This window comes from Lathyrus oleraceus, chromosome 7 (genome assembly GCF_024323335.1).
Source record: "Lathyrus oleraceus cultivar Zhongwan6 chromosome 7, CAAS_Psat_ZW6_1.0, whole genome shotgun sequence".
NCBI classification, from domain to species: domain Eukaryota; kingdom Viridiplantae; phylum Streptophyta; class Magnoliopsida; order Fabales; family Fabaceae; genus Lathyrus; species Lathyrus oleraceus.
In genome coordinates, this window is record NC_066585.1 from 218,092,109 (window position 1) to 218,103,610 (window position 11,502).

At 32.3% G+C, this 11,502-nt stretch overlaps 1 protein-coding gene across 1 annotated transcript; it reads left to right on the top strand.

Moving 5' to 3' along the window:
* Positions 1–2,953: 2,953 nt before the first annotated feature.
* LOC127108201 (polyadenylate-binding protein 8) lies at positions 2,954–9,320 on the top strand. Its single transcript, XM_051045630.1, has 9 exons — positions 2,954–3,639; positions 4,937–5,055; positions 5,185–5,841; positions 5,925–6,002; positions 6,092–6,181; positions 7,132–7,269; positions 7,390–7,563; positions 7,651–7,854; positions 8,881–9,320. The coding sequence occupies exons 1-9, from the start codon at positions 3,366–3,368 to the stop codon at positions 9,121–9,123; spliced, it is 1,977 nt and encodes a 658-aa protein (XP_050901587.1). The 5' UTR covers positions 2,954–3,365; the 3' UTR covers positions 9,124–9,320.
* Positions 9,321–11,502: the final 2,182 nt, after the last annotated feature.

Below are 11,502 nucleotides of genomic sequence, written 5' to 3' on the forward strand. Positions count from 1 at the left end.
CACTCCTTTGGTTTTTAAATTTTGGTGTTTGAAGCTTTTAAAATCTTCATACTTAAAATAATAAAAAAATGTCACATGGATTTAAAAAAAATAAGAACTTAGAGAAAAAAAATCAAATTGACAATCCAGTAATTAAAAAAAATTACCTATCATATATTTTTTTATGACTAAATATAATGAGGATCAAAATAGAGGAATCTTCGTTCTTAAAGGAGAAAGAAAATTCATTTTTTCTATTAAGTTTTTTAAATATCACAAATATGATAGGGGCAAAAGAGATATTATTCCCTTTATATATTATCAAATTACATATTTTTTTTCAAATATATATTTATATTTTTATAAAATGTCTAAAGTCTTTGTTGCTCTCATATTTTTTTAAAAGAAAAAAAGGAATATGCACAGACAATATAAAATATTTTTACAGTGTCAATCAATGAGATTCGTATATCCCGCCACATCACACTTTTATTTTTAAAATACTGTTATGATTTGACAATATAAAATATTTTGATCGGATGTCAGTGTAATACTTCCTTACACCGACAATGCACTTTTCAAATGTATATTTATATTTTTAATATTGTATCATTGACAAAATCTTCAAGATTATTACTATTATACTTTACATTCAATTGTGTTTTACTTCTAGACAAAAAAATTATGTTTGATTATTGAATATATTCTTTTTGTTTAAGAGTAATAATCAATATTGAGTTGAATATCGTGATTATGTTTGAACCAGACGGCGTGTGATAATGAAATGTGGTTGAAAGAAAAACTATAATTGAGTGACAAAACTTTGAAGTTCGTATGATTGTAAAAAAATACATATTTTTTTTGAATGAGAATGTAGGTTAAGTTTTCATATTAAAATATTAAATTTTTTAAGAAAATTTTAAAAATGGTCAATTTGATACATTTTTTTTGAATCAGACGGTTTTACAAAACCAGCTCCGGTTCTTTGGTTAGAATGATTTTGGACGGTTCAATTCAATTTTTCCGGTTTACTTCGATTTTGATCCATTAGCGATTTTAAAAGGTTGATCCAACCAGAATTATCTCCGATTTCCAGTCCAATCGATTGAACCGACCGGTTTGATCCAATTTTTAAAACATTGTTATTGTTACTATTTATTTTAATCCCATGATCTTTTTAAATAATTTCACATATTTGAATCTTGAAGGTCTATTAATTATAATGCTACATTAAATAAATATATACAAATATTACCTTTTGATGGCGTATCGTTATAATTAATAGACCGTCAAAATTCAAAAATATAAAATTCTTTAAAAAGATCAATAAGTTAAAATTAAAAAATAATAAAGTTTATAATAGACATCTTACAATTTTATCCCACCTAAAATATTTAAATTTAAATGTTAGTAAAATAAACTAAATTGATTGATAAAATAATTTTTTAGAAAATAAAAAATAATATTAATTAAATAAGAGAATCAATTGAAAACTTAATTAAGTTAAATCACCAAAAATTAAATTAAACCAATTTTTTTATTGCATAGAAGAACTTTACATATTATTTTAAATTTGACGATTATAGATATATAATAAATTGAGTGAAGACCCATTTCCCTCACAAAAACTACATAACTCACATTAATTCTCGATAAAATAGATTATTTAATTTTTCAATCCATTTTTTTCTCTATTTTTAAACGTGACTGAATTGTCATGTGTATTATTTATGCCACATGCATTTTATAATTACATGAGCGGTCACGTTGGACTTATTATTTATTTTTCAATTTTAAATACTAAATTTATTTTTATTCTTTATTCTTTATTCTTTATTTTATTTTTAAACAATTCAAATTTTAAAATATAAAAAAAAACTTTTTTCTTAAAAGGAATTGAACCCAAAAAATTTATGTCTTTATTTTACTGTATGTCAATATACATTAGTGACATATAATTTTTATGATATGTAATAATATCAAACAATTCTTAAAAACAAAAAATATATAAATACATAATTATTAAAAATCGCATGTGTCATAAATAATACATATGACAGAAATAGTTCAAAAGAAAAAAAAATTTTAAAAAAATATATTAACAAGAGATTGTAAAGGATTAAGTATAACTTTTTTCACGGATTAAATTGAATTTTATAATTTTAATGAGAAATTAAATTGAGTCTTCAATCTAATAAAATAATCGATTTTTTTCATAAAAAGGTCATGTATGCATCAAATTCTAAGATAAAGTATCAAATAGTTTTGAAATTACAAAAATATATCCAATATAAATTTTAATTTAAATAAAAAAGATAATTTTAATTCAATAATTTAATTAATAGAATTTAATATTTAGAAGAGAGCTACACCCATCTATAAAATCTCATAAAGTAAATATTTGAAAAGATATCGTAGAAACACTTTTATTTGATTTGATTGGATCTACATGTAACTTTACACTAGTAGTTTCTAATTATATTAAATTATTAAACAAAATAGTTTTATATAGAGTTACTCTTAAAGTAATATTTATGATTGATTTTGTTTATTTTTTTAAATTAGTAATGAAATCAAGTGTTTAAATATTTGTTGAAATGATAATTATTTTTACCAATATTTTTCTTACTTTAATTTTAAGAGGTAAAATTTCAGCCATTAAATTAATAAATAAAAAATAATATTCTGTATAATCATAATTGTAAGGCTTTGAATTTGAATTCATGTGAGACCATATATATATTTTTGCATATCTTATTTTTGATAATGAATTAATTAATTGTCAAAAATAAAATAAAATACAAAACAAACAGCTCTACTTTAACTGGAATTTTTCATTATTTTTACCGGTTACTTACCCTACTTCATTATTTTCACTCTCTCATCAACCTATTTACCTTTCTCCTCCTTCCCCAAAATTCCCAATCCTTATCTACCATATCCATCCTGACCCCACACCCTTTCCCATTCAACGGCCCAGATCTCCTCGTTGGATTGTGCTAGGGTTTACCCTCACTCGCCGTCTCTTTTATACTTTCTCGCTTCACCGTTTTTACTTCTTTCCACACCGCAGTGCTCTTGCTCTGCTACCTCTTCCGTCATCTTCAATTTTTCTCTCTTTTATTTATTTTTATTTTATTTCCTATCTTTTTCCGTATTTCTTTTCCATTCACTTCCCTCTCCTCGTTTTCCCCAAATCAAAATCAAAAAAATTATATGCTTTTGTTCCATCAATTTATCGCTAGTTTTTTCTGTTCTTCCTAGGTTTTATTGTTATCAATAACAAGAGGAGGGGGAAGAGAAAAAAAAAAGAAAAAATTTCGGGGGAAATTAGGAAATTTTTGAAAAAAAAACCTAAATTTGATCGTTTTTGTTGAGGAATTGAGATGGCTCAGGTTCAGGTTCAGCCTCAGAATGCGATGTCGGGCCCGAACGGCGGTGCTGCTGCGGCGGCAGCAGCCGCTGCAGCAGCGGCTGGTGGGAATCAGTTTGTGACGACTTCGCTTTACGTTGGAGATCTTGATGTCAATGTTACGGATTCTCAGCTTTATGACCTTTTCAATCAATTGGGTCAGGTTGTGTCTGTTAGGGTTTGCAGGGATTTGACCACTAGGAGGTCACTTGGTTATGGTTATGTTAACTATAGCAACCCTCAAGATGGTTAGTTAATTTCGTTTTTGCTTTTTTCGTGTTTCGATTTCCCTTATTGCTTGCTGGCTGTGTTCTTTGGAAATGTTTAAGCTTTGATTTGCTGGTTGTTTGATTTAGAAATTGGTTTGTAGAAAGGCTTAATTTTACTAATCAATTTTTAGTTTCCGTATTAGGGTTATGTCTGAAATTTGGACATTGGTTATGTAATTAGTATCTGTATTCTTGTCAATTCCCTGTTGTGGTTAATACCAGTAGTTTGATTTTGTATACTGCTTTGTCTGATGAATCCAATAGTATAAGATCACTTGAAGAATAATAAATAGATGTAAGGAGATTGTTTTGGCCTTTTTTCTGTTAAAATAATTTCTGGTAACATCAAAAATTAATTTGTGTTTGGGAGATTGTTGACATACATACTTTTCCCCTTATTTCCACACATTTAACATATTATCCAGCAGATGCTTGCACTACTTGATGACTGATATAACCTTTGATTTTCCGTCTCAAAAAGATTACTTACTAAGTAGTGTTAACAGTAGTTGTTAATGGAATGCTGCAGTAGAAATCCTGCAATAGCTCCACTTCAAACACTATAAGCAGTGCTGGTTACCTCTGGTAACTGAATTTTTTACACAGCGACTGTTACACTATTAGGAGTAATTTGGAGCTAGATTCATGTAGAGCAGTTCTTGCTAATATTGCATACCGGTCAAAGACCTGCATATGTAGTGTGTATGACCTCTATTATGTTAATAGTTTTATAAAGGGACGAATTCCATACTTTTAATTGGCGGTGGATGTACAAATTCTATGTTTTTATTTATCTCTATCGCTCTCTTTTGGTTGCTTTAACTTAACTCTCTAGCACTACCTCTGTTCCCAAGCATTAGTCAATCTACTTTTTTTTTGTCTTCCACTTGTTGTGGTTACTACTATTATGCTATAGACATGTCATAACATTTGAGAATTAGTCTGCCAAGGACTCTATTTGTTATCAGTAAGATGAGTTTATCAGTAACACATCATATGGAATATTAGAGTAGTGGAATGTTGTGTACTTTGTTATACTCAATATTAGTGTCATTGGCTAGTAGGAGTGTTGAACAGCAGTATGTTTTCACGAGCTATCTTTATATCACGAAATTTTGTATGATGTGATTTTCACTTGCCATTGACTTAGCCTTCATATGCATATCTTTGTGTTTTTGTTCTCTCGAGTAATGAAATCTTTTATTTTGTTGCTGTTGTGGTATCCGTGCGATTTGTATATCTGATGTTCATAATATATTTTGCTGTGTGGATACAGCTGCCAGAGCATTGGATGTTCTGAACTTTACTCCTCTGAACAACAGGCCCATTCGTATTATGTATTCACACCGTGACCCCAGTATCCGCAAAAGTGGTCAAGGAAATATATTTATTAAGGTATAACTATCTTTGGTTCTTCCATCCCTGTCTGATAATGGAAAAAATCATGCTAAACTTCTGGATTGCATAACCTAATTTGATCTGTTTGAACTATTTTGAATCTTTCTAATTTAATAATTACTGCAGAATTTGGACAAGGCAATTGACCATAAGGCATTGCATGATACATTTTCTACATTTGGGAGTATCCTTTCTTGCAAGGTTGCTGTGGATGGATCTGGCCAATCAAAAGGCTACGGCTTTGTTCAGTTTGATAGTGAGGAGGCTGCTCAAAAAGCTATTGAAAAGCTTAATGGTATGCTGTTGAATGATAAGCAAGTTTATGTGGGACCCTTCCTTCGCAAGCAAGAGAGAGAGACCACAACTGACAGGGCAAAATTCAACAATGTTTTTGTTAAGAATCTATCGGAAACAACCACCGACGATGAGTTGAAGCAGATTTTTGGGGAATTTGGAACAATTACTAGTGCTGTAGTAATGAGGGATGGGGATGGGAAATCAAAGTGTTTTGGATTTGTAAACTTTGAGAGTACCGATGATGCTGCTAGGGCTGTTGAGGCTCTTAATGGGAAAAAGATTGATGACAAGGAATGGTATGTTGGAAAAGCTCAAAAGAAATCTGAAAGGGAGCATGAACTGAAACAAAAATTTGAGCAGAGCATGAAAGAAGCTGCTGATAAATATCAAGGGGCAAACCTGTATGTCAAAAATTTGGATGATAGCATTGTTGATGACAAACTTAAGGAGCTGTTCTCCTCTTTTGGTACAATTACCTCTTGCAAGGTATGTATAATTGCTTTGATTGGCTTCTCACTGTATATGCACCAGGTACATAATCTATATGTTTCTTTTCTTTCACTTGAAAGGTAATGAGAGACCCCAATGGCATAAGTCGAGGATCTGGGTTCGTTGCATTCTCTACTCCTGAGGAGGCATCTAGAGCAGTAAGTTGTATGGTATATTATCGGTTAATAAAACAGGTGGGTTTTTAGGTTGGATCTGATTTTCCTTGTGCTATTTTTTGTTTTGCTAGCTCTTGGAGATGAATGGCAAAATGGTGGTAAGCAAACCTTTGTATGTGACTCTGGCCCAACGGAAAGAAGATAGAAGAGCTAGGCTGCAGGTATGTGTAGGTGCAATTATTTATTACCTTCCCATACTAGAAAAAACAAATCACACCTGTGGATGCAAATGGAAAACCTTTTGAGCAATTTAGGTGTTTGACCAAAAAATTAGATAATAGAATTGTTGCATACATTATCAAATCAGCATAACTTTTTATGATTTTGTGGTAGTAAATCAGTTTGAACTGGTCTTTTTATTTTTTTGCTCTTAATCCATCCCTGCAACTATTACTAAACTCAGGTGTAATCTGTTGTATATTTTTGTTCGTATTCAACCATTTTATGATAATCAAGGCCTTAATATTAGGCACACTTATAGATCGTTATTAAACTTAAATCATATTAAACTTAGTTATATCTTGTCTTGTCGGATGTATATAATATGGTCATATTTGTTTATGATTTACTACAGTTATTTAATATGTAATTTAAATCATATTTGCTTATGATTTAATCTTGTCATTTTATTGGTAATTTAAATTACTCTCCTACTTGACTTCTTATAATTTTATGGTTTATTGCTTTAAAATAAAATCCATGATTCTTGATTTTTAGATCATTTGTAATCCAAAATGCAGAATTGAACATTATATTATATACTCCCTCCGTTCCAAAATGAGTATTGTTTAAGGTTTTTCTTGAACTAACCTTCTTAAGTATTGGTGCCTCCCACCATATTAAATGCCAAATGGAATTTAACTCTTTGGAAGTAGAGTGCGTAGTAATCTTAGAGGGTACAATTGGATAAATAGTAATTAATTCTACATTGAATAGTGAATGTGACATTTAGTTTGAAACACATTTTCCTTGCTTAAGTGGGCTTTCATTGGGAAATAGAGGGAGTTGATGATGTTGTGTTTTTTCAACATCTGATAGGTTAATTCTGCTTGGTTATTGAGTTGATATGACCATATTAATGTTCATTTTTTGGGCTCAATTGTTTATGCAGGCTCAATTTGCTCAAATGCGTCCTGTTGCGATGCCCCCATCTGTTGCTCCTCGCATGCCTATGTATCCCCCTGGTGGTCCAGGTATGGGTCAACAAATATTTTATGGTCAAGGCCCTCCTGCCATCATTCCTTCCCAGGTAAGCCAGTTTATCTTTTAAACTTTAGCAGTGCACCCAACAAATATTATCCCTCTGATTTTTCCTTAAGTTATGGGGTAATTTCATTATATTTATGTTCATCGTTGGAAATTTTCTCAGCCTGGATTTGGGTATCAACAACAACTTGTGCCTGGAATGAGGCCTGGTGGGGGTCCTGTGCCAAATTTCTTTGTGCCAATGGTTCAGCAGGGACAGCAAGGGCAGCGTCCTGGTGGAAGACGTGGAGGTGCAGTCCAGCAGTCCCAGCAGCCAGTTCCTCTTATGCCACAACAGGTTGGTGGAATTCCATCAAGTGTTTGTAACTTTGTGGGTCATCTTTCCGTTTTTTGATCACTAACCTATTAAGTTTGGGATTGGCAGATGCTTCCTAGGGGGCGTGTGTATCGCTATCCTTCTGGTAGGGGCATGCCTGATGGTCCCATGCCTGGAGTTGCTGGAGGCATGTATTCTGTTCCTTATGATGTGGGTGGGATGCCCCTTCGTGATGCATCACTTTCACAACAAATTCCCATCGGTGCTTTGGCTTCTCATCTGGCTAATGCATCTCCAGAGCAACAGAGGACGGTAAGCTTTTGTTAGATATCTGAATTTCTACTGCAGCATGTATGGAATATACCTGATATTGATGGATAATAGATGTTACAGTTGGTATTAACTTCCCATGGGACAGTTACAATAACAAAACATTAAAACAGAATCTGCAATTGGTAATAAATAACTTCTGAAGGGACAGTTACAAAAGTAAACATAAAAATAGAAACTATACTAATATTGGTAACTGCTGTAACAATACAGAAACCGTGAAACACCCAGCCTCTGGAAATTAGTGATCCTAGTATCTCCCTTGTTGAACCAATAAGAAAAATTATCCAATGACATTTCTTTCATCCTTATTCTATTTAGACACACACTCCTACTCACATAAGTGAACCCATTGGCTTACTAACGACTTGTCACTAGGCATGGCAACATAACACGTACTGTCGAGACCCACCCAAACCTGCCCTGAGTTTGACGGGGAAACCCACTTTGACTGAGTTTAGTTTTTCTCTGATTACAAAATATGGGGACAGGTTGGGTAATGGAGACACTGGTACCCACCCGAACCTGTCCCATTTATTTTATTATATACTTTATTATTTAGTTTTGATAATTTGGAATATTAAATATATGATCAATTCTTTTATAATTTGGTTTGTACATTATTATTATTATTTGAAATGTATGTATGGAAATTTTTGAGATTGTTTTTTTTACTATTTGTAATGTAATATGATGCTGGGAAGATGAAATGTTTATATTAAAAAAATTGATTTCACTATATGAATAGTGGAGGGCCGGGGGATACTGAACCCGTTTGGGATGAGTTTGAGTTTGAGTTTGAGTTTTATTTCTACATCCCAATGGGGGATTGGGGCGGGGAACTGATATATTTTGGGGATTTAGGTTTAGGTCTGAGGGAGGTAAAAACTAGATGTTACTTCATCTAGTGTTTACTAGGCTAATAAATCTTAGTTTTATCCCGAGCTCTACTCATTACACATTTTAGCATCCTTAACTAACCACTGTTTGTTGGTTGTATATTTGCAGATGCTGGGTGAGAATCTTTACCCACTTGTGGAACAGTTGGAGCCCGACAATGCTGCTAAAGTTACTGGAATGCTTCTGGAGATGGACCAGACTGAAGTTCTGCACTTGCTTGAGTCACCAGAAGCCCTGAAAGCAAAGGTGGCAGAGGCAATGGACGTCCTCAGGAATGTTGCACAGCAGCAGGCTGGCGGTGCTGCTGATCAGTTGTCTTCATTGTCCCTTAATGACAGCCTTGTTTCTTAAGTTATTTATGCTGCTGGGATTTACTTCCTTGGTGAATGACTATTTATCTTTACCGGCACTGGCTTTTATCCGAATTTCAGATTGAGTTGTTTTATTTACTAGACTAGGTGTTTTCAGTTTTTGGATCTCCTTCCTTTGGTTGAAGGCATGTTTGATTGCTGATATTTATTATTATGACTTGAATTTGGAACATAAAATTGTTTGTTTGGTTGCTGGTTTTGGATGCGGTATGCGATTTTGATTTGCTTTCACACCCTCTTTAGCTGTGGTGTGAACCAGCAAATAAAACCTGTTTCTCTTGGCCATGGGATGTCATTGTTGTGAAGACTCCAGTTTGTGGTCCCAAGCGTAGAAGCATTGAAATCACCCTACTAGAGATTAGTTAAGTTTGGTGTTTTGTTATTGTTGTTCATTGCTTTTTCTTTAAGCTGGCTTACTATCACTGGCGTGCAATTTGCGGTTTCCCTCTAAATTTCAGTGTTATCCTTCATCTCATTCCCGCATAGTAACTACATCTCATTCCCGCATTTTTCTTCCTTTGCTTCTCCAGATTTTCCCTTTCCTTTTCATTGTTTTTTTTCTCAATTCCTTTGTTCTCTTTATATTTGTTTGTCTTACTCCTCTTTTTTGTTGTTTTTTCTTAAGACCTGTGGGTCTTCAATGATTTTTGGAGGTGAATACTGGTTGGATTCATTTGATGACGAAACCTACTTTAAATTTCGAGTCTGTCTTTAGATACCCAATTTCTTTGATCCTGTAGTTGAGAAATCTATTTTGGCTATACAAATTGTTTATAGTAATGGTTAATGGTGCTTCATCATTTCTGCACTCATTGTCAACAAACCAATGACACAATTGAAACATCCTTCTTGAAGCATGGTTTTTCCCAGGACAGTCTTCAAGGAATTTTAAACATTATGTCATTAATGATCAAGTGAAAGATACCAATTCTTTTAATCCTCATGAATAAATCTCTTTAGTTGATATTCACGTTCAATACCAATAAATTCTCAACATGTTTCAAAGCAATATGAATAATTCTACTAATAATGAGTCTAAATATGCTTCTTTCTTTATGATTTCTATTATTCCTGCAATGAACACTGTCTCTTTACCTCCAACATGTAAGTTATTTACTATTTCGATTATATACAAAGGGGGAACTAACCATTTTATCTATTCTCCTATTAAGATCTCCTAATGGTTATAAAACTTATCCCATATTGCTGGTTGTGTTACTTTATAGCCTTCAATTGTTTAGAAATTTACATTCTTCATTTTAAAGTTATGTTAATTTCTATTTCTCAGCTTATTAGTTCTCTTTAATGTTCATCTCTAATGTTTTAACTGATTGGTACAACTTAAAAAGTATGCAAACCCTTATGTTTTCAAGGATCCTATCAAAGTTTCTTATTTTATTTTAAATGAAGAATTTTGGGAACATTCTCTTTTTAGAAATTTCTTCACACTTATTCTTTTGTTTGGTGAAACATATACGGATCATACATTTTTATGTGACACGGCTCTACATGTATTTTATCGAATAAAATAGTATGTGATTCAGAGAGTATTAAAAAGAGAATAGATTGTTCATAGTAGGTTTCATTTTAAATTATATGAATGTATCTTATTTTAAATAACATGATTGTTAGCTTGAAAATTTTAGCTGAAGGAACTCGAAAAAGGTTGATGTAACTACGTTGGAAAATGGCAAGTGTCAAGAGCTTCAATTAAAGACTTTGACATACTAATTGTTTCGACTAAAATGGTCTGATTAACCTCTTAGACAAGACGATGCAAAGAATAGTTTAGAGGAGTCTCAAGAATATATCCACAAGATTAAGACACTCTCTATTTGAAACATGTTCAAAATCTCGAAAAGGATGACACAAACCAGCTCTTTGATAAAGGTCGAGATCGATACATCCACCTGATGTTAGGGTCTTAGGATATTCTTAAGTCCAAAGACTATGTAATGGGGAGATGTTTCAACAACATTATAGGAGTCGGCCAAATTTTTTTGACAATAACAATTAAGAGGTTTAAAGTTGTTACCAACACAATTATCATCGTGATGATTGTTTTCAACAGTTTTATCTTTGAAAACGCGTGGAAGTAAGATAGAGCAATAAAGTCCATGTATTAAGGTACGTGTCAAACATTTAAGAAATGACCGTTGTCGACAAATATCAATATAGTAGTATATAAAGAGACCTCTTGTATAGAATCAAAGGTTCGCAATTCTTAACAGAAATTTCTATAGAATTCAAAGTACCCGAGTTACAAAGTGAAACGAGTTTCAGAGAAACTGTGCACCATTTTTTAAAAGTCTTTTCAAGTTATTTCATAACATATCTTATGCTTTTGTTTATTATATTT

Coding starts and splice junctions, on each gene's coding strand:
- LOC127108201 (XM_051045630.1), top strand. CDS start 3,366: ATGGCTCAGGTTCAGGTTCAGCCTCAGAATGCGATGTCGGGCCCGAAC. Junction 6,003..6,091: donor CTGAGGAGGCATCTAGAGCA/GTAAGTTGTATG, acceptor TTGTTTTGCTAG/CTCTTGGAGATGAATGGCAA. Junction 6,182..7,131: donor ATAGAAGAGCTAGGCTGCAG/GTATGTGTAGGT, acceptor TTGTTTATGCAG/GCTCAATTTGCTCAAATGCG.